Source organism: Rhinoraja longicauda, chromosome 10 (assembly GCF_053455715.1).
Source record: "Rhinoraja longicauda isolate Sanriku21f chromosome 10, sRhiLon1.1, whole genome shotgun sequence".
Taxonomy (NCBI): Eukaryota; Metazoa; Chordata; class Chondrichthyes; order Rajiformes; family Arhynchobatidae; genus Rhinoraja; species Rhinoraja longicauda.
In genome coordinates, this window is record NC_135962.1 from 45,991,610 (window position 1) to 46,016,168 (window position 24,559).

A 24,559-nucleotide genomic window follows, 5' to 3' on the forward strand; every position below is an offset into this window, starting at 1 on the left:
ATGAAGAGATTCAAGGAAGAAACATAAATCTAGAGTTAGATTATAAGTTTAAAATCACCCAACAATGTGAAGTAATTCAGTACAAAAAGTATAGAAAATATCTGCAAAAACTTAACTGTAGACACTGCAAAATATGAAGGTAATTACATGCAATAATACAAAGGCATGGAAAATAATTGATGCTCAAATCCCATGAGGAATTTAGTGTAAATCTGAAATTGAAAGCTACTGATCAATAAGGGTGGTCACAAACTACCTAAACTTCTGCAGTTCACCCTATACAATGTTTATGCTTACCCATCCTAAGCTGGAAGTCATTTACTCAACCCATCTGCCAATCAACGCCCCCACCCCCCTCACCTGTATCCACCCATCACTTGCTAGGCTTCACCTCTCTTTTCCAGCTTTCTCCCCAGAGTTGCTCAAGACAGTGTTGGGTCATTGAACTTGAATACAAAAAGATCTATCATCCCATTTTCCAACTTTTCCCTTTTCAGCTATTCACTGCCATTTAAAACTCCATCTGGAGGGTTCATGGTAAAAAAACAGAAAATGGTAGAAATTGGAGAGCAGCATTGGGGAACAGGGTCGACATGGAGATAAAGCAAGTTTTAAGATGCAGAGAAGTGAAGTGGAGAGAACAAAAGGCAAGGAACGTGAGAGTGGAAGGCAGAATATATGACAAAATGGATGATGCTGGAAAAAAAAAAATGATAATGGAACACGTGAAGAAATAAAAGATGGCAAGAATGGGAATTGCAGAACTATGATGTTATTTAATCTCGCCTGCTCTTTTGCTTCTTTCCCTCCCAATTAATCTGCATTTTAAATGTTGCCGATTGGTAGCACTAAACACACTATAGAGTAACATTAGAATAGAATATTCTCTTCCATCCTTCTCCCCTCCATACCACAATTGGTCTGAAGAAAGGTCCAGACTCAAAACGTAACCAATCCATGTTCTCCACAGATGCCGTCTGACCCACTGAGTTACTGTAGCACTTTGTGTCTTTTTAAAAAAAACAGCATCTGTAGTTCCATGTGTCTCGACAGAATATTCTGCCTCTGGAATTAATCTACTCACTTCAATGGAATAAACCGCAAGAGAAAATGACTGATGTTGCCTCGTAACACAGTTAGTGCAATCAATCATGGGTAATTCTGCACATTAATTCCTCGAATATTTTTCCTCAGTTTAGATAACGACACTATCAATATGAGATGCTAACACACTGACTTTCTATTTCCAGCATTTGCTACTTTTTCTTCTTCTTTCTTGCACTAATCAAGAAAGGAAATATCCAGGTACTTGTAGCCCTATTGTAAACAATTCTTTCACCCCTGGAAAAACTGCACTAACATTGCAAATATCATATTTTAAAATATTATCTGAGAATAGAGGGCACAAAAGCCTACCCTAGGATGTCGACCACATCACTGAGCTCAGTATGAAGCACAGACCAAGATATCGGTTCCCAAAGATTATCGCTGGCTATGATTTTCACCTGTTCTAGACCCATTTTGTCCATGGTATATCTCAGCAGCTTGGCAGAAAAAGACAGAAAGTCATAGGAAATACTAGCATTTTACACATGCATGCATATTGGAATTAAAATAAAGAATGAATAAAACATCTCCAAGACAGAATTTGGAGGGTGCCTCTAGACATTGTACTATCATTCATGGTGGGAGTAAGATTTTGAAAACACCTAAGGATACGGCATACATAAAATCATAGGCTGCTTGATGGTGAAACACTCTTTTCCAGTGTATGGCACTCCCTGTGCAACATCCTGCAATGAAAACTTTATTGATATGCTTCCAATTTCAATCAAAATTAATTCTTGATACATTAAATGGGAGTGGGGGGAAAAAACAAAACAGATCAAACCATACATGCTTTCCATACAACAGCGTACGGAACAAAGCACTGCAGAAACAACAGATCACATATAATAATGTGAAGTTTTTACATGTGGATGACACCAAATAAAGTTTTTCAATGGCCAAGCTGAATTGGTGTGCTCACATTTAATAATTGACAATTTTGCAACATCAAATGGAAGATGAAAGAGCAAGGGCAAAAAAAATAAATCAATTAACGAAAAATGATTTAAAATGCAATAACCGTAGGAATCTTTCATTTGAAAAAAACTTTTTAAATGGAGTTGCAAATTTCCACAGTATATAACAGTGAAATTAAACTGGACTGAACCATGGAATATAGGTAATGGATTGAGAACCGAAATATATGGTGTTGTAAAGCATGTGACTTATGAGAATGATGAGATCCCTTGATCTTGCTCTGCATAGTTCAGCCTACGTAACCTCAATTCCCTATTCCAGTCTACTGTAGCAACCTACAACCCCTTGTTTATCAAGAATCTATCTCTCTTCAAAATGTTCCAACACCAAGCTTCTTTTACCCTTTTATTTACCCTTTTCCTTAGGGTGGAAACAGGCCCTTCGTCCTAACTTGCCCACACCAGCCGACCTGTCCCATCTACACTAGTCCCTCTAAACCTATTCTATCCATGTATCTGTCCAAATGTTTCTTCAACGTTGTGAGTGTACCTCTGGCAGTGTGTTCCATATGCCTACCACCCTTTGTGGAAAAATAAGTTGTCCCTCAGATTCCTATTAAATCTCTTCCCCCACACCTCATGCCTGTCGTCTGGTTCTTAATACCCCTACTCTGCGTAAAGAGCTCTGTGCATTTACCTTATCTATTCCACTCATGATCTTATACACCTCTATAAGATCATCCCTCATCCTCCTGTGCTCCAAGGAGTAAAGCCCTAGCCTGCTCAACCTCGCCCTGTAGCTCAGGCCCTCAAGTCCTGGCAACATCCATTTAAATCTTTTCTGCACGCTTTTCAGCTTTGCAACATCTTTCCTATAGCATGGTGACCAAAACTGAACACAATACTCTAAATGTGGCCTCACCAATGTCTTGTGCAACTGTAACATGACCTCCAAACCTCTATACCCAATACGCTGACTGATGAAGGGTACTGAGCCGAAAAAGCCTTCTTGAGCATTCTATCTACTTGTGACGGTCCTTTGATGGAACTATGTACCTGCACTCATAAATCCCTCTGCTCTACAACACTCCCCAGAACCCTGGCAATCACTGCTTATGTCCTGCCCTGGTTTGACTTCCAAAATGCAACACCTCGCACTTCTCTGTATTAAACTCCAGTAACTATTCCTCAGCCCTGCCCAACGTGACAACCATCTTCATATTGACTCCGTGCAATTGTCAACATCCCGCAGGATCATACGTTTCAATCAATGCTAGGAAAAGTTAGAAGGGGTTAAGCATCTATAGAGGTATATAAAATTCTGAGAGGCATGGATAGGGTGGGCACTCAGAACCTTGTTTCCCTAGGAAGGAAATACCAAATACCAGAGGGCAAAGGAAGAAGAGGAGGGACAAAACAAAAATATAATGCAGGTAAAGCAAGATGATGGAAATATTCATTAAAAGAGAATGGTGGAAACACTCAGCAAGCATTGTAAGTCAGAAGCATTTATGGAGAGGGAAAAATAGTGCTAACATAACTTTTCTGATACAAACTATGAAGTTTAATATCTGAAATTGTTGAAATAAACTGAATCCCGAGTATCACAACATACCTAGCCAGTGTTTGTGATAACATTCCTTGAGCTTACATTGGGCTTTGTTAGAACATTGTCATTGTAATTCTCCATCTCACTCCCCCTCCCCTCTGACCTTTCTCTTTGGTTTTTAAAATGTTGCAATGAAGCTTGATGTAAGCTTGAGGAACATGATTCCATCCTTATTTAAGTATGTTGGCGCCTTAAAGGATTTGGCACTGAATTCAGATAACCATCTGTCTGTCTGCTCATTCTATCATAAAATTCTCTGTAGCTTCTCCTCTTGAGCCCCCCACTTCTCTAACACTTAACACCTCCTTTATTTCGAAATGTTCCTTTTACCGATGACTGGTCATTGATCTTAAACATTAAGTCTACGAATCTCTCCACATATGCTGCCTGATTTGTTAAGTATTTATTCCTATCGTTTTAAATTGGCCCACTACTAATCCATTCTCATTTTAAGTATGAAATAAATAAGCTTATTTTTGGATGAAAAGGGTAACAGGACAGAGTTAGAATTGGAAATCAGTTATGTTTTTAATTCCAAAATTCAATGCAGAGGAGATTGCACAGGTGATTTCCAACCACTTTTGCAAAGACATGAGACAGCTCACAGGCAAGGGAGGTGGTGAAGGTTGGGTTGATATTAATTATTATTCATTGTAGTCCTTGGTCTCAGTATTTACATTCAGATACTTAGAATGATTTAAAATGAAACAGAAAATCAGCATTGCAGCTCAATTATGAAACAAGAAAATAAATAGTCTTATTCTGTAAAAAGTACATTTTGTATAAAGATTACTGAGCAGAAACATGGAAGATATTCCCATCACAGGTAAGAAACACGAAAAGGATTTCTGCCATAAAAAAACAAAGTTTCAACTATGTAGTAAAGCACTGGATAAGCACAATTGTTGCAGGAGATATGTCTCCTTGACCCTGCTTTGAGGGTGAAGGGAGTTTAATGTGACCAGACTATTCCTCTCAGGGTAGAGCAACTAGCCCTGCAACATGGGGTTAATTTCTCACAAGAGCCACAGTGGCCCTTGACCAACTGACAAAGTGACTATCACCAGGTGACACCTAGGCCTGCAGCTGCTCCATTTTATTCCTTTTTACTTTTGACGGCCAAACTACTGCATTTTCCATTATGCATATGCTATGATATAGAGTAATTCGGCCAGTCTGTCCATTCTATCATATAAATGCCTGCAGCTTCTCCTCTTTAGTCCCGCACTTCTCTGAAACTTAAAATCACCTTGATTTCTAAACGTTCCTCGTACTGATGACTGGCCATCGATCTGAAACATTAATTCCACAAATCTCTCCACAAAGGCTGCCTGATTTTCTAGGATTTTGTCCCCTATTTTTTGGTTGTCCCACTGCTAATCCATTCTCGTTTCAATAGACAATAGGTGCAGGAGTAGGCCATTCAGCCCTTCAAGCCAGCACCGCCATTCAATGCGATCATGGCTGATCACTCTCAGTAAATGAGCTTACTTGTGGATGAAAAAACAGGCACCTTGGTCGATTACCTTGCATTCTTTTACACTAATACAAAACTAATTTCAGTATATTTTCCCCACATTCCTATCATCTTCCCCTTCTTACCACCACCCTCCCCCTCACCTGATTCTACCATTCACCTACATGCTCGGGTCAATTTACATTGGACAATTAACCAACCAACCTGCATGCCTTTAGGATGTGACGCACCCTGAGGAAACCCATGCAGTCACAGGAAGAATGTGTAAACTCACTCTATTGTTAACGTTGTAAAATATTATCAATATATCTCATTCTATCGATTAAACAGCCAATATTTGCTATCTTGCAAAATCACCTCGTAGAAAGTAAGTCTTGCATGGATGAGAAAGATTCCTTGTTCAATCCATGGTCGATACTAATTTAGCTGGCATGGCATGGTGTCTTATTGACATAGAGTTGGAGAGTGGAAAATTGGCAAAAACAGAGATGAGTGGAAGGAGGAGGGGAAAGGAACATGTTGATGGTAGTGGGAGAAAGGAGTTAGGGGGGGGTGGGGGAGTTGGGCATATTCAGGGGTTTCATTGAAATTTGAGACTTCAATGTTCATACTATTGAGTATTGGTTTGTAGGCTGCATATGAGATGTTGTTCTTCCAGTTTGCATGTTGCCTTACTCTGGCAATGAAGGTGGTCGAAGAGAGAAAGGTCGGTATGGGAATGAGAAGGGGCGTTAATTGGGAAAGGGTTAGCAACCAGGCGGTATAATACTGTCCTTGGCAGACTGAGCTCAAGGGTTCGATGAAAGTCGACTCGTCCATGCTTGGTTTCGCCGATGTAGAGGAGGTCACAACAGATGCACCGAATGCGATGGACAAGATAGGGGGATTTGCAAGTGACCTCTGTCTCACCAGGAATGGAGGCGATGGAGATGATACCGAGAGAGAAACCGAGAGTAAGAGAAAAACGGTAGTCCCCGAGTGACTTGTTTCATTACTTGATTTATAATGTTAATGATATGTTCCTTTGAAGAGTTTTTATATCAGGCCACAGTCCATTGATAAATTCCACTTAAAATACTTTATTAAAATAACTAAAATCTACTTTAAAATCTGTTAATGGAATGCACAAAAGAAAACTGTCAGTCATTCAAGATACCATCAGTTGTTATTCGTAATTCAGTCTTTTGCTTGTTTTCTTTTTTTGTGGTATGTTCAAGTTAAAAAGGTTTTTTTTTAAACTAATTTGTCAGCCTCTCCACATGCAAATACAAGAAGCTACAATACAAATAGACAACATATGTAATTTGAGATAAGCTAACCATATGTTGTATTTGTTCAAAAGTAGATATTTGTTCTATGAGACAATTGCTGGCTTAAATTTCTAACCTAAATTCAAAGGGTGTTTTCATGTTTAGATTTTTATCTGACGGAGTTGCAGATGGTGAGGAAGAAAGACTAACTACGAGAGACTTGAGAGTTTTGATGCCACAGTGATAAATTAGAAAATGTAGGCAGAGTATATTGATATTAAGCAATTAAGTATCTCTGGTGTTTCAGGAGAGTGAGAGATACAAAAGACTAAAGAGTACATTTTATTTGGCTTCATTTTCTACAACACTGCATTATTACCTTGACAATCTAATATCTAAAAAAATAGCTTCTTGACTCTTGGAATCAGTACAAGCAGATAATGTACATGTCTGCTGTGTCTACCCATTCTGTAGCTTGATTCCATTTCACAGGGTTTCCAAGTGCACTAGATTCATATTTGAAATTTAGAGAGTGATCTGAAGGCAATGGTACAGCATACTAATGATTCATAACAAACAGTGGTGGGAAGGTTTAAAGCAGCAGCATAAAAGTTTAAAAGAGCATGGTGAGAACACAGCTGAGGTGTTTCCAGCCAGGAGGTGGAGCAGAGCAGGTGCTGGAATGTTTGAAAGAGTGCAGCCATTAATGTGGACGTACAATGTTATCCTATTGTTATCAAATGTTATTCTATTCTTCCTAAAAGACCAAAAAAGGGCCAGCAGAAATATGTTTACGCTGAGGATGAAATATCATAAAAAATAACTCAAACCAAAATCAGATTGTACACCACTGCCTGTGAAACAAGATATCAAATGCCCAGAATCCAAAATAGTTCTCAATAAGATCCTTAACCCATTTGATATTGTGTGCCAATTAAAACTCTGCCTGGACCATGAAGAAAGAAAAGATTCATAAGAGCCGAAATTTTATGATGCAATTTATCCCCAAAAACTTACCCTATAATTTCAACTGTGTCACTTAGGTATGGATCAACTATTAAATCATTTGCGATCCCCCACTTTCCATCTGCAGCAATAATACCAACATTCTTTAAACCAACTTTATCCAGTGATTGACGCAGCACCTTTGCAACAGATAAGAATGAAAATCACTGGACTAACAAAGAAAATCTATATACTAAAACTCTGTTTGTTTGTTTGTTTGTTTGTTCCTGAACTACAGCCAAAATGGCACACAATAGCGCGACAATTTTAGGCCCACCTTACTCACCGTCACCCCTTTGGTGCTAATGGAAGAAGTTTCATTGAAATCGGTGTTATATTTTTATTCGCATTTTAAAGTTATTCGCATTTTAAAGGGGGGGAGGGAGGGGGGGAGAGGGTGCGGCACCAATGCAGGAGAAGTTTGGGCCCAATGGGTCCACGTGGTCTAGTAGTAACTAAAAGTCACCCTGAAAACTCCCAAATGCAAGGCATCTTGCAAGGGCAGAACCTGGGAACAAACAGAATTCAAACCAACACAGTTGTTGCCTTACAGGGCCAGAGATCCGGGTTTGATCCTGCCCAGGGGTGCTATCTCTATGTAGTTTGTATGTTCTCCCCTGACTTGCGGGGGTTTTCCCCTCGTGTTCTGGTTTCCTCCCACACTCCAAAGACATAAAGGTCTGTAGGTTAATTTGCTTCAGTAAAATTATAAATTGTCCCTAGTGTGTGTAGGATAGTATTAGTGTGCGGGGAACGCTGGTCACCACCGACTCTGTGGGCGAAAGGACCTGTTTCTACGCTGTATCGTTAAACTAAACTAAACAAGGCTCATCACCACAGTTAGAAGGCAAAAGAAAGTACAGACAAATTAGGAAATGGCAATTAAGCAACGTATGGGACATTAAATGACAAGTCTACAAACTTATGATATTTAACGGTTTCCTCCCACACTCCAAAGACGTACAGGTATGTAGGTTAATTGGCTGGGTAAATGTAAAAATTGTCCCTAGTGGGTGTAGGATAGTGTTAATGTACGGGGATCACTGGGCGGCACGGACTTGGAGGGCCGAAAAGGCCTGTTTCCGGCTGTAGATATATGATATGATATGATATGATAAGAAAAATTAACAGACAGAAAGGCAGCTGCAATGGAGATAGCCTGGAAGAGAGATGGGAAGAAGGATCAACTAATTCATTATTTTTTGTACCTAGGTAGAATTATTTGGCAACCATGGCTCTGGACAACATCCTGGCTCTGGTGCTGAAGACCAGTACTGCAGAAATAGCCACGGATTGTCCGTTATAGCTCGAACAGTTCTACCATCCTATAAAATGGATTATTACCCAGCATGTCTTGTCGACATGATAGGATGACAACTACTTTTAAGCTTTATAGTACATCAAAATACCATGCTGCCTTTTTCCATCTACGCCATTCATATGGTGAAGGGGCTCACACATTGTTAGCTTGCGAGTTCCAGGATTTTCACTTGGTAATAACATACACCCAGGGCTGGATGGTGTGCGCCTTGGACAACTTGCAGCCGGTGATGCTACAAAGTGTTTTCTACTCTAGACCTTCTAGACAGAGCGGTTTTAGTTTTGTGAGCCGTTCTGTGTTTTTGACTCATTAACATGCATCCAGGAGTTGGATGGTATGAGCAAGTTACTGTAGTACAATTTGTAAATGGCTTGCACTAAAACCAGTTATCATTATCGAAAGGAAGATGTTCTTTCTGATAGCAAATGGGATGCCAAGCAAGCATATCCTGCATATTCTTGGGCTTCCTGGGGTGATGCACTTCTAGCGCACTTAAAATGCTTCTTGAAAGCATTGTACTACTTCATCTGTGATTTCTAACAAATTACAATAACTTACAAGTTATAGCAAATTAATATATAATTAGTTAAAGGAAAAAATATTGAACACAATAATGAGGAAGATAGAAACCATCTCATGAACATTCACGTTCGTTTGTCTTATTGAGTCTATTCAAATACAAAATTTTCCAAAACTTTGCTCAGTCATAAAAAATCATCCTTCATTACAAATTCAGCATTTATCAGTGTGGTAGTGACAATATATTGAACTTTGCAACTGAATTTGAAGTCCATTGAGAATAAAGCGGGGAGGCAAAGCTGATGCGACTATGTAAGCTGCTCATTACTGACTGGATTCTAAATTCTTGGTACAACTTCCCAAATGTAAATGTTGCAAACATTGAAAATTCTTCTCACATGAGACAAAATCGATATCATGTACATTTCCACAAATTATATAAAAAAGCCAGTGACACATGTTCCAGATGAAATAGGAGCAAAAGCAGCCAGAGCTGCTTTCTCAAAACAAACGGGAGTGAAGATTGTTCTGGACATAATGATAACCTTAATCACAGAAATCATCACTTTGTATCATGCTAAAATATAAAACCAGTTGTTGTAATTTTATATAACCGTTTTAAATGTTGCCTACAAAATGCTACCATTTTAATAAATATAAATAAATTTACTCTTGGGTTTTTGACTCATTAACATACACCCAGGGGTGGATGGCATGTGTACGTTACTGTAGTACAATTTGTCAAATAATAAATGTATATATAATTTTTAAAATAAATTTGCACAAAGTTTTTTGCGTAAACCAAAAAAATGTAAAAAAGTTTAAAGAAAACTTCATTAGTTGCTCAAAATATAATAAACCTATTCAACCTATTCAAAACGAATTAAAAATTTACGTTTCTTAAATTAGGCTTTAAAAATTGATTAGATATAAATATTTAGTTGAAAAAATTTACAGAATAGTTTGCAACAAAAACTATTGTAAGAGCTCCCTCTCCCACGATGTCTGATAGTTTAGCTGGATGCAAGGGAATCAGTGGGGAGTTGAAGGTCATGTGGAAGAGAATGGGTTACAGGGAATTAAACGGGAGGATGGGAATGTTAAAATAGCCTATTAGGCAGAACGGCTGTCTTCTATGTCTTAAGAAGAGAAAAAAGGGAGAAACGTACCATTATGTATTTTCTGTTATAACTTCTCTCATTCCAAATCTAGGACAGAAATGTAAATTAACCATATTATGGACATTATTATTTGATATTGCACATACTATTCTTAAATAAAAACTAGTGCCTACCTTATAACAACATAAACCAACACCAATTGTTTCGCATTTAAAATAAAACTATGTAACACCATACGCCTTTAACATCAAATGCCTTTTACATGTCACATCCACCATATTTACTGTACTAGCTTTCTGTCATTCATTAAAATACTTTGTTATTTCATTAATATCAATATCTAAAACGGTAGCGCAGCGGTAGAGTTGCTGCTTTACAGCGAATGCAGCGCCGGAGACTCAGGTTCGATCCTGACTACGGGTGCTGCACTGTAAGGAGTTTGTACGTTCTCCCCGTGACCTGCGTGGGTTTTCTCCGAGATCTTCGGTTTCCTCCCACACTCCAAAGATGTACAGGTATGTAGGTTAATTGGCTGGGTAAATGTAAAAATTGTCCCTAGTGGGTGTAGGATAGTGTTAATGTACGGGGATCACTGGGCGGCACGGACTTGGAGGGCCGAAAAGGCCTGTTTCCGGCTGTAGATATATGATGATGATATGATAAAATATGCCCAGACTTCAAATTCGTCAAACTGTGATGTTTTCAATTGATTTAATAAAGCTCCATAACAATGATAAAATCTATGTAGTCATTTAGCATAATTGCTCTCTCTGATAATTTTGTGAATTTTCCTGGAGTGCTACAAAAAAGTCTGATGTTTACTTTTCCAGTGCCATATTCTCTGCATTTCTGAAACTACATACCCAAAATAGAATAATTAAATCGTTACCTTGCTAATATAAGGTAGGTTTTTAGTCTACATTCATCACTTTGATTCAATTTTGGAATTGTCTCTCTGAAACAGATGAAACATCATCTGCACATAAACATTTCTGCAATATTATTGCTAACTAAGCAACATGAGATAAGATTTATTTCATTAAATATTTCTACTAACCCCAACATAATCAATATCGAGATTATGATACAATTTAGCACCATGAATCCATGAAGAAATATAAAAGGCAGTTCTGTCTGGGTAAATATATGGCCAGTTCTCTCCACCACTAATCCAAGCAGGGAAAGCCCAGGGTAGTCCTGACAAGTGAAAAAAAAATAAAAAAATTGGCTTAAAACACAAATAACAATCAGGCAATATTAAAAATTAGTTTTGAACTTAGATTTCAGTATTTCTCCTTAACTGTAGTGACATTCCAGGGTAAATTTCCTGGGATTTAGCATGTTTCTAGTACCTCCCTCCAGTACAATTCTTCTTGAAGGAAACAATTTGGCTGTAGTTAACATATATACAGTACAACTCTGTTAATCCGGCATGCTTGGGATTTTAGTGGTACCGGAATTGTGGTATCAGATTTTCCAGGGTTTTGAATGTTATTCCAAGTAATACTCCAACACGCTTTTAATTCACTTTATTTTTTTTTTTTAAGGTGTTACGCAATGATATCATGAATTTTCCACCAAACCTGGTAGGTTTAAATGCAGTGTGGAAGCTATGGCCTTTCTGTGTTCATGGGAGACAGGAATCTACACTCAGTGTGCCAGGTTCCAACCCATCAGTATTTCCATTCAATTGGATCACATTATATTGGAGTTGTATTTTCAAATTTCAGCGAGCATCACTGAAAATAGATTTCACGTTAATTATTTGCTACCACTACTCTCCATTAGGTTTTGTAAAAGCAATGTTCTGTGAAGGCACTATAACAACTGAACTGCAAGCAACACAAGAGGAAAATCGGAATCTCATTTTTAAGGACAGCACAGTGATGTGGCAGATAGTGTACAGCTGCCTCACAGCTCCAGTGACCCAGGTTTGATTCTGATCTGTGGTACTGTTTGTTTCAAATTTGTGCATTCTCCCTGTGACCGTGTGGATTTCCCTCCACATCCAAAAGGTTCCAGTTTCCTTCCACATCCAAAAGGCTTGCTGGTTGATTGGTTAATTGGCCACAGTGTTATGTAGCACTATGATCTTTGTATCACTATTTTATGTTCTCCCAATTAACCAATCATATATATATATATATATATCAATCCCATTACTTTATTTCCTCCTTATTCTTTATCTATGTAACAAGGAGGAAATAAAGTAATGGAATTGATTTGACAGGAAATATGAAGATAGAAAAAGGAAAAAATTGGATGGTCATATAAAATGTTGTCTTACTAACCTCGCCTCTTTCTGCAAGTACATTAAGGATAAGCAAATACATACAACTAATGTCCAATGATGGGTGTTTATTAGCATTAAAGCACCAAATTCTCAGTTCAATTATCAGTTTTTGAAGAACCGTTTTTCCACCTAAATTCCATAAATATGTCATTTGGTTTTAAGCCACAAAGGGTTTCGCCCAGTTGAACATTGTTATTATACATACCAACTAATTTAATATTAGGATTCCTTTTCTTTGCTTCTTTCATCAGCCACCACTCATATCCTCGGAAATAATTTTCATCATCTTCATAGTGCATATGTGACGGCTCCGTCCCATCTGTAAAGAGAGATTATATCCTTCATTAAGTGATTATATCTTTCATTTTATTAAGTGATGCAACTACATATATTAAAATACGTTAGTTGTCTTAAGTTGTGAAAGCTATCACACTGATGGTGACAACACACACCAGATAGATTGAAAATAGATGACTGTCAGTTAACACGGTACAAGATCCCAGCAATATGAGGTTTTCCAAAATTGATTTTAAAAAACAATAGGGGAAATCAGTGAGAGACAGAAAATGGAAGTGTGTGCATGCACAAAACGACGCAGATAAAGGACAAGAAATTGTTACGGTTATTGACTGATAACGTTTATTTACTTATTTAATTGGAAAGTCATGATCTTTCTATCACTATTTAATGTTCTATCATGTTTGCGCTCTTAATTTAATTCTGTCTTATATTTAAGCAACCAGTACATATATCGCTCCATCATTTCCGATCTCATTTCAGTCAGTCTGATCGTCTGTCAGGTTATCAGGGATGTCGAGCAGGGCTGTGGAGTCAATACCCAAAACACCCATGACTCCGACTCCTTGATTTCTTGTGTATCCCACTCTGACTCCGACTCCAGCAACACCAAAATTGCTCCGACTCCACAGCCCTGATGTCAAGGCAGACTTCCAAAACAAGCTGGATTCTGCTACCAGGATGTGTGGGATAGAGCCAGAGTGGGATAGGGGGATGCGCTCAGGTGAAGCATGTGATGGTATTCAGACCCTATCAGTCGCCTGGCATCCACCCGATTAAACTGAGCCTCCAGCTTGTTTTGGTAGCCTGTCTCGACATCCCCGATAGAAGGGTCTCGACCTGAAACGTCACCCGTTCCTTCTCTCCAGAGATGCTGCCTGTCCCGCTGAATTACCCCAGCATTTTGTGTCTATCCCGGATAGCCTTGCTGAGAGTTGTGAATCTGTGGAATTCTCTGCCTCAGAAGGCAGTGGAGACCAATTCACTGGATGTTTTCAAGCGAGAGTCAGATTTAGCTCTTAGGGCTAAAGGAATCAAGGGATATGGGGAAAAAGCAGGAACAGGATTCTGATTTTAGATGATCAGCCATGATCAAATTGAATGGCCTACTCTTGCACCTATTTTTCATTTGATAGGTGCCAGTCAATACTTGTCCATCTTCCTAGGCTTAGCTTTCATAGGGTTAAACTCTCGGAAAGTGGCTGCCTAGATAGAGACCCTGGATGGGTTCTGAATTTGTGCACCAATCAAATGGCCATTCTTTGCTGATGTTTACCTTTCATGTCAACAGTCTTCTGGCCCCACCTGCTTCAAGGAAATCTCCATCATTCCAGTTCTCAAGAAAAATAAAGTGGCTCGTCTCAAAAATTGCCACCCAGTAGCTCTAACATCGATCACAATGAACTAGACTGATCAGCAGTCTGAAGAAAAGTTCTGAGCCGAAACATTACCTGTTCTCCAGAGATGCTGCTTGACCCGTTGAGTTACTCCAGCAGTTTGTGTCTAACTCGGAAAGAAACAGTCTCTGCAGTTCCTTCCTACACAATAAGAATACCTGTCTGGATGGGGTTCCGTCTTCAATTGGCTTCTGGATTGCCTGACTGACAGACATCAGTTGGTTAGAATTAGTCTGTGTGCTGGAGTAACTCAGCGATCAGTCTTAAGAAGGGTCCCGACATGAAACATCACCTACCCATATTCTCCAGAGATGCCACCTGACCCGCTGAGTTACTCCAGCTCTTTGTATCTTCTTCTGTTGAAAATCCCCACAATTTGCTATTTTTATTTCAAATGGTTAGCATTTTTTTCCATATTTGAAATGTTTGATCTGTTCTGCACTATCAAGCACAGTCAGTTTATAGGAGTATTTCAAAAACTGAAATGACATCAAACAGTTTGCTTTTTCTGGTTCAACTGCCTGAATGTAAGAGTAAAATGGGAGTTGCTTTTTCTGCACGGATTTAGCCCAGCATTGCTCATAACTTTCACAGTTGATCAGCGGAAACTTTACAGAAATATTGCTAGGCAGATCGACCATGCAACACTAGACAATTTGGAAAACACAGGCAGAAAGACAACCTTGATAATGTTTTACTCAATGTATATCAGTCAATTAAATGGACTTTGTCAAAAAGAATTCCTACCTGTTGTTTGAGCATCACCACCAATCTCTACTTTCAAAATATGTAAAGATGCGCCGAAGTTTGGCTGACAACGAAAAATACATAATGTTAACAGGTTAGTGTGATTAGGTTATTAAATGCCAGAATTGCATTTATATTCATCACTCTATAGTTTAATTAATTGCTGAAGGCGGATGCAAAACAATATTGTATTCATATAGAAAACACTGAAATTACAGAGATTGTGTAGCACCTGCAAACAAAAACAAGCCAAGTTCAACTATCAAGTGAATAAGCATTTATCAAATCTGGAAAACAAAAGACATAACTAGGAACAAATTATTCATGATAAAATGTCGTCAAAGTGGGCAATGATCTTTTGACCTAACATATCAAGCTTTGAGATAGAGACTGAGCGGAAAAGGGAGGAAAGAACAAAGGAGGCATGAAATTGACATGGTAAAAAATTATAACGATACAGAAGAAATTTATGAAAATTATCTTTGAAGAATTTCAGCTATGCGGACAGACTAGAAATGTTGGTGCGTTTCGGGAGGGAAACTTGCAATGGGACCTGATGACATTATTGAAACAAGGAAATATATAATTAGAGTAGATAAAAATAAACTATTCCCATTGTCAGAGGGATTAAGAACTCGGGGACTTAGAATGAAGATCCTAAACAATAGGAACACAAGAAAAAACTTTTTATGCATCGATTAGTTAGGATTTGGGATGCATTTCCAGCGGACATTCAAGTGTAGCATTCAAAAAGGAGCTGAATAAACATCTGAAAGGAAAGAATTTGCAAGGCTGTGGGAGCATTTGGATTACTCCTAGAGTCGGCATAGGCTCAGTGGGCCAAATAACTCCCTTCTGTCCTGCAACTATATGTGATTCATTAGTGGGAATTCCTAAAACCCAGTTAATCTGAAAAGAATCGACAATCTTTCGAACAATAATTGAGTTTATTTCTACCCAGAGACGGGGCTTTGTTCTCGAGGACTGTTTAAGACCTGAACAATTGCCAAGTCACAAATGAGGTCGCCTGACAATATATATATTTAAATAAAATCACAGGCCAAACAAGGGCCACATGAGTGTGTAATTCAACCAGATTTCTCTGCAAAATACAATGATTTTGTTGTGAACGGAATTCCCACACAGCAGAAGATGGCTGCTCAAATACAGAGACTAAAATAATTAATTGTATTCATTAATGCAAGTACAAGCAAAACAAACCTACTGCTTTCTATAGTTGTTGATAACCTAACAGAAAGTAAATTGAAGATAAGAAACAAAATGCTGGAGTAACTCAGCGGGACTGGCAGCATCTCTGGAGGGAAGGAATGGGTGACGATTCAGGTCAAGACCCTTTTACATGGTAAATTGGTTGCCCAAAGGAAAGAAAATAATCTCCAAGTGACTCTCCTTTCAACGCACACACACATGCACGCTCATTGACTTCTTCTAGTTGCTTTCATGAGTGGTACAATGACTGCCTTCACAAATATCACCTACTGATGAGATATGAAAAAAAATCAATTTTACTTGCTTTAAACAGTTAGATTAACTATATTATGAAAATACACTATAGATTTTGTAAATGCAAAAAAAAACAGAAAATGCTGACAACACTCAACAGAATAGTATCACTGAAAAATGGTATCATTTTTTCAGTGATACAGTTAACACTGTAAAAACAGAAAAAAATGGTGTTACAAAAATGATAACGTTTCTAGAGTCAAGAGTGTTTAATTGTTATATGTACCGAAACACTACAATGAAATTCTTGCAGCAGCATAACAGGTCTGTAAAGACAATACTCAATAGATAACATCACAGGCATGTGAGTGAGGTAAAAAAGAGGAAAAGAGCTGAGCGCTTGTGCGATGCGTACAATCGGAGTCAAAAAATTGGATTAAAAAAAAATTACCAGTTTCAAGCCTCTTTTAGTGCATTTCAAAGTAAAAACGGATATTACAAAATAATGTGAATATGTCACTGTAGACTAATAACATTTTTATTATTTTAATTAATTTTTACTCATTACAGTTCCACCACTGATTTTCTGGCACTCTTGGTTCCAGAGCTTTGCTGGTTTATCCAGCCGTCCAAGGAAGGTGGCTATGGGGATAGATGTGCTGGCTCCAGCTGGGCTGGAGTTCCAGAGCCCCGGCCACAGGTTGCAAATTCAACCCACCGATCAGCCGTGGAAGTCCCAATGAGGTCGAGATTGGCTGCCTTGCCCAGCCTAGGTGCCATATTTTGGGGGAGACTTCCAGGGCGCGGAGAATTTCTCGCGGAACCCCTAGCGGCCTCTAGCGGAACCCTAGAGTTCATTACAAGTCTATACATTGTTTATTTTCTTTTTTTTTCCGATCTGATTTCTCCATTGGAAACGCGATTTTGGCAAAGTGAAAAATGCGGAAATAATGCAAAAAGCGCAGAAAATGGATTTTAAAAACACGGAAATCGGCAGAAACGCGGAAAATTCACATGCCTGACATAATGAACAAACAAAAAAAAAGTTCATTAAATTTGTAAAAATGTGTGTATAAATTTCATTAATATTCACAATCAATGCTTTCTTTATGGTAAGCTGAATCAAGCAGAACAATTCATAAAACGCTAACAAATATTACAAAGTTTCACAAAGTAAAACTAAACTGAATCCAATCATTTCCAAATTAACCACTGCATGTTAACTATATCAATTGTTATAATCATCTGCTGCACTAGGAAGGAAGCCTTTTAAACTTTATTGCTTTCTCAGTTACAATTGGAAGTAATTCAAAAGGCTGAAATCACCTAGACAAACATCAAAGCAAATTTCATTTTAACTTTTAAACTTCTATTAACACAGAACTGTTTTCTTCTGTGCATTAATTGTCCCCTATGCAATTAACATAATTGCTAAGAAAAGATTTAAATGCAAGATGTAAGTGTCCCATAGCTCAAACACTGATCATGCAATTTTAGGCAATGACATGAAAATTTACTCTAAAGAACAATATTACTGTGCCGTGTTCAACATTAAACTATTCTAATGGTTGCCACAATGTTATTTTCAATCAGACAGCACTCATTCTCTAACTTCAAGTAACTCCAGCATTCCCTCTCTCTATCGCTCCCACACCAAAGTCATACTAGTTTCTCGTTTTCACCCAACAAACAGCTAACAATGGCCTGTTTCATTTATCATCGTTACATTCATTGTTCTTTATCTCTCCACATCACCGTCTATATCTCTCATTTCCCTTATCCCTTACCAGTCTGAAGAAGGGTCTCGACCCAAAACGTCACCCATTCCTTCTCTCCAGAGATGCTGCCTGTCCCGCTGAGTTACTCCAGCTTTTTGTGTCTATCCTCGAAATTTATCATATGCTTTCTTTACCACTCTATCTACTGTGTTTCAGTGGGCTATGAACTTGGACCCCAAGGTCCCCCTGTATATCAATACTTAAAGGTCTTGCCGTTAACTGTATTATATCCCTTTATATCATTCGCCCTCCTAAAGTGCAATATCTCACACATGCTCAATTTATACTCCATCTGCCATATCTCTGAAAGAAGCCATGGGACGCTTAATTATTTGGTTTGACACTGAGCTGCAGTTAAACTTAATTAAATCAGAATAGTACAAATACCCCATTGCACACAAAAATAAAAAGTTACCTACAGCATTACCATCTTTTCAGGTTGTCAAATATTGCAAACTTTGCTTTACCCGCAATATACACCAATTCATCAATCTGAATTTAAATCCTACCTTGAATAAATAGTCCAAGATTTGGCTGCGATAAGGCTCTTGGTAGTTTACAAGAAGTCGTGAAGTTGCCTATGCCAAAAGAATTTTACAATTCTTAATCATTACTTAAAATGAAAATTAACATCAATTCTAGATAGATCACTTAATTTCTGCAAATTAGACCATTATTGTTTAACATAAATAGCAAAGTACACAGTTGTTATGCTTGAAGTTCCACATCTGAAATGTAGACCTATTCATTGAAGGCGAATTATATTTCAAAAGCAAAATAGGAAGGTTTAAAACAGATGGAAATTAGAAAAAAAATTGTAGATACTGGAAATCTAACATCAATGCAGAACAATGCTGGACAGTTTTGCAGGTCTGTAGAGAATTTTTTTTTTTTTGCTGATCTGAGTTATTGATTTGAAATGTTGACTTTCTCTCTCCACTGACACTGCCTGCCCTTCAGAATGTTTTTGTTTTAGACTCTGAATACAAAATTTTATTTGAGATGTACTCACAATGAATGTTATCACCCATATTATTCATTGAAAATGGCAAGTATCACAGCAGTGCAATGTACATCGATGAGCCAAAACATTATGACCACTGACAGGTGAAGTGAATAACATTGATTATTCGGTTACAATGGCCCCTGTCAAGGGGTGGAATATATTAGGCAGCAAGTGAACAGTCAGTTCTTGAAGTTAATGTGTTGGAAGCAGGAGAAATGGGCAGGAGAAATGGGTAGGAGAAATGGGCAGGAGAAATGGGCAGGAGAAATGGGCAGGAGAAAAGACCTGAGTGACTTTGACAAGGGCCAAAGAACAAAAATCTTCTGATATTTTAAAGTACTGGAAAGAAGCAGACTTGTGAAATTGGTAATTCAAGGCGAACCTATCATGTCACCTATCCATGATAGACACAAAATGCTGGGGTAACTCAGCAGGTCAAGTAGTATCTCCAGAGAAAAATAGGTGGTTGGAGCCCTTCCTCTGCCACCCATCCATGTTCTCCAGAAATGCTGTCTGACCTGCTGAGTTACTCAAAGACTTTGTGTTATTTTTTTTTGTGCAAACCAGCATCTGTAGTTTCTTGTTTCTCAATCTGAAATGCATGTAAACGAGTGTAGACTTTAATGGCAATACTCGGATGTTTGGATATAAAAGGGAACAGCAGATGTTGATTTACACCAAAGATAGACACAAAATGCTGGAGTAACTCAGCGGGACAACCAGTATCTCTGGAGAGAAAGAATGGTTGACGTTTCAGGCCGATACCCCTCTTCAGACTGAGAGTCAGGGGAGAGGGAGACTAGAAATATGTGGATGGGTAATGTGTGAAAACAGCAGTTCAAAGATGTCTATCTTCAGATCAAAGGGGTCAATGATCAAGAAAATGTAGAATGGATCATTGTTGGCTGAGGGGAAGGTGACAAGGATGCATATGATCGGTAAAATTAATCAGGACATTGAAACTAGTCAAGAGAACTAGGATGTGGAAGGGAGGGAGAGTGGGGATGCAAGGATGCCTTTAAGTTAGAGAAATCAATAATCATACTGCTCGGTTTGTCAGCTGCCCAAGCGAAATATGAGGTGCTGTTCCTCCAATTTGGGTTGGGCTTCACTCTGACAGTGGAGGAGGCCCAGGATAGAAAGTTCAATGTGGGAATGGGAAGGGAGTTAGGGTTCTGGAGAACACGGATGGGTGGCAGAGGAAGGGCTGCGACCACCTATTTTTCTCCGGAGATGCTGCTTGACACTTGTATACACTTGAATTTAGAAGGATGAGAGGGGATCTTATCAAAACATACAAGATTATAAAGGGGTTGGAAACGTTAGAGGCAGGAAACACGTTCCCAACCAGGGGCCACAGTTTAAGAATAAGGGATAGGCCATTTAGAACAGAGATGAGGAAAAACTTTTTCACTCAGAGAGTAGTAAATCTGTGGAATTCTCTGCCTCAGAAGGCAGTGGAGGCCAATTCTCTGAATGCATTCAAGAGAGAGCTAGATAGAGCTCTTAAGGATAGCGGAGGCAGGGGGTATGGGGAGAAGGCAGGAACGGGGTACTGATTGAGAATGATCAGCCATGATCACATTGACTCGAAGGGCCGAATGGCCTCCTCCTGCACCTATTGTCTATTGACCTGCTGAGTTACCCCAGCATTTTGTGTTTATCTTATGGATAGGTGACATGATAGGTTTCAAATCACAGGCTTTTTCGCCTTGAATGAACAAGTGTTCAGGGGGGGTTGCAGCGGGTCAGGGGCTTGCTCTCGACTGGGACAGCACCGGCACGATGGGATGAACAGCCTCCTCCCGTGTCGCACCGCCGGTTAACATTGCACTGGGCTTCTTCCCGCTGCCAGCGCTGACTCACCCCGCCGCCGCTCAGGCCGCCGATGCCGTCAAACTCGGGGCCCAGGCCGGGCTTGTCGTCCAGCCGGTAGACGGCGGCCGCCGCCAGCGACCAGAGAGCGCAGGAGAGGAGCAACCGCGCCGCCATGACCGGCATCCGGGTCACATGACCCAATCTGCGGCCCGGGTCACATGACCCAATCTGCGGCCCGGGTCACATGACCCAATCTGCGGCCCGGGTCACATGACCCAATCTGCGGCCCGGGTCACATGACCCAATCTGCGGCCCGGGTCACGTGATCCCGCGCTGTCGTCACCACCTCTGAGGGGGGCGTGGCGACTGCAGCCACCAGCGCCGTCGCCCGGTGCAGATGACAGTGCAACAGCACGTGTGCAGGACAGTACAACAGCACGTCTGTGCACTGTGGATGACAGTGTTATAGCACGTCTGTGCAATGTGGGCAGGACAGTGCAACAGCACGTCTGTGCACTGTGGATGACTGCAAAGCGCTGGGCAGGACAGTGCAACAGCACGTCTGTGCACTGTGGATGACTGCAAAGCGCTGGGCAGGACAGTGCAACAGCACGTCTGTGCACTGTGGATGAGTGTTATACACGTTTGTGCACTGTGGGCAGGACAGTTCAACAGCACGTCTGCGCTGTGGGCAGGACTGCAACTGCACCTCTGCACTGTGGATGACAATGTTATACACGTCTGTGCACTGCGGATGACTGCAAAGAGCTGGGCAGGACAGTGCAACAGCAAGTCTGCACTGGATGACTGCAAAGCGCTGGGCAGGACAGTGCAACAGCACGTCTGCACTGTGGGCGACAGTGCAACAGCACATCTGTGCACTGAATGACAGTGCAATCCAATAGCACGTCTGTGCACTGTGGATGACAGTGCAATAGCACGCCTGTGCACTGTGGATGACAGTGCAATAGCACGCCTGTGCACTGTGGATGACTGCAGAGCGCTGGGCAGGGCTGCAATAGCACGTCAGCACTGGATGACAGTGCAATAGTATGTCTGTGCACTGTGGGCGACAGTGCAAAGCACTGGACAGTACATTAGCATGTCTGTGCACTGTTCCTGCCTTCTCCCCATACCCCCTGACTCCGCTATCCTTAAGAGCTCTATCTAGCTCTCTCTTGAAAGCATTCAGAGAATTGGCCTCTGAGGCAGAGAATTCCACAGATTCACAACTCTCTGACTGAAAAAGTTTTCCCTCATCTCCGTTCTAAATGGCCCACCCCTTATTCTTAAACTGTGGCCCCTGGTTCTGGACTCCTCTAACGGGCCAGCACTGTCAAATGCTCATCATATGTTAACCCACTCCTTCCTGGGATCATTCATGTAAACCTCCTCTAGATCCTCTCCAATGTCCGCACATCCCTCTTCAGACATCGGGCCCATAACTGCTCACAATACTTGATGGGCCGACTGGACTAATTCCGCTCATATAGCATGACCATTCCCGTCAACCTCTTCTGCACCCTCTCCAAAGCCTCCACATTCTTGCTGTGATAGGGCGACCAGAACTGCATACAATACTCCAGCTGTGTACGTCCTATAAAGTCCTATAAAAAGTCATAAAGTCCTTCAGCTTGATCATTCCTGCATCATTTGATGGGAGATGTCAAGATTGCTTACTATTCATGATTTCAGACTTGAGTGCATTTCAGCACTTTCATTACTCATTGCAAGGGCAATGTCAATCTATAGTGGGACTGCACTTTCACTAAATTGTCCCATTGCAATATCACTACAGAACGATATTATAATTTCAGTACACTCTACCATTGTGACCCTTTTGCCAATAATAGTTGTGATGGCTCGTGTTATTTGAATTGGCCCTGTTCAACTGCAGCACTGATATTCTCTATCATCCCCCAGGTGCTTGAAAGTGCCATTCAGACAATATTAAACATCATTCTTAATAGGGTATAATCCAAGTCCCCAAAGGTTAAAGCTATTCTAGCAGCAGATTAGCATTTAAATCTCAACCAATGTGGATCCTGTGAGTAAAGGATTAAAGCAAACACATCTACGAATGTAGTAATGGTCAGATGCAGTTTTGATTAAATTGTGCTTATAATGTATCAATAATCCTCCTGCAAGTCATAGTTTCTCAATTAAAATAAGAATTTGGAAGACCAATGCCGGAGGGGAACATTACTTTTAATTGATGAAGGCCTCAGAAGCTATATTTCATGCAATAGAAATGAAAGCATATAAAACTATATTAGAAACATGCAAGCTAATTTTTATGCACAAGTACTTTTTTACCGAGCATGATTTTAATTGATGGCCTTTCATCAAAATGCCTGTTTTGCATTTTGGTAAATATTTATCACAACCAACCTCACCGTTAGTTCAATGAGATAATTATGATTTTTACTTACGATTACCCGGGAACTACCAACTTTGCTACTGTTGCCAACATCAATTTGATCTATGAAGGATGTTATTCAGAAGAGAGACACAAAAAGCTGGAGTAAATCAGCAGGTCAGGCAGCATCTCTGGCGAGAATAATGGGTGACGTTTTGGGTTGAGACCCTTCTTCAGACTCGACCCGAAACATCCCCCATTCCTTCTCTCCAGAGATGCTGCCTGTCCCGCTGGGTTACTCCAGCTTTTTGTGTCTCTCCTTGGTTTAAACCAGCATCTGCAGTTCCTTCCCACCCAAGGATATTATTCAGTCTGAAGAAGGATGTCGAACCGAAAGGTCACCTATCCATATTCTCCAGAGATGCTGCCTGACCTGCTGAGTTACTCCAGCACTTTGTGCCCTTTTGATGTTGTTCAAATACTGGCCAACTGCATTGAAGGGAAACATGCTGACACTATTCCCAATGCTGATGAAAAATCATTGGCACTAAATGTTTCACTTCCCATAGATACAGGCTGCCCTGCTGAATATTTTCCAGATGCTTTTTTTTCTTGTTCACAACTATCTGGCTTGCTTTGTTATCCACCACGGGGATGGCCCCATATGTCTGACAGTCCCTGGGTACAAGGTGTTGCAATCTCAATATGGAAAATACGACTGTTCTATCCTGTCAAAGCTTCACGTTTCACATATGATTCGTGGATTTGTCAAGAGTGTTTTATTGTCAAATGTCCCAGATAGAACAATTACATTTTTACTTGCAGCAGCACAACAGATGATGTAAACATAGTACACTGTAAAAAATATAATAAATGAGAAAAAAAAAGTTCAGCGTGTGTCATGCCATTGGTCTGAGGCTCTTTACTGTATGCACAGGATCTCATTCACCCATGTTACATTCCAAAGGCACAAAATAAAGATCTTAAACAGCATAACGTTATCATTAGCAAGAAACAAGTGCATAAGACCCGGTGGGGGCTCAGGACTTTCATCGGCCTGCTCGGCTCGGCCCT

At 39.9% G+C, this 24,559-nt stretch overlaps 1 protein-coding gene across 2 annotated transcripts in view; it reads right to left on the minus strand.

Annotated features, from left to right (window-relative positions):
• LOC144597685 (galactocerebrosidase-like) overlaps positions 1-21,325 on the minus strand; it is a 46,518-nt gene extending 25,193 nt beyond the window's left edge. Inside the window, exons 1-7 of one of the 2 annotated variants that reach the window (XM_078407214.1) lie at positions 21,175-21,325; positions 18,812-18,880; positions 15,061-15,124; positions 12,825-12,938; positions 11,384-11,523; positions 10,375-10,413; positions 1,417-1,544 (exon numbers count right to left, since the gene is read on the minus strand). In XM_078407214.1, coding sequence (XP_078263340.1) covers positions 1,417-1,544; positions 10,375-10,413; positions 11,384-11,523; positions 12,825-12,938; positions 15,061-15,124; positions 18,812-18,880; positions 21,175-21,309 — 689 coding nt within the window. In that variant the 5' untranslated portion in view covers positions 21,310-21,325. Of the gene's footprint in view, positions 1-1,416; positions 1,545-7,377; positions 7,506-10,374; positions 10,414-11,383; positions 11,524-12,824; positions 12,939-15,060; positions 15,125-18,811; positions 18,881-21,174 lie in introns of both variants that reach the window. The other variant, XM_078407215.1, reaches the window with a different exon arrangement.
• Positions 21,326-24,559: the final 3,234 nt, after the last annotated feature.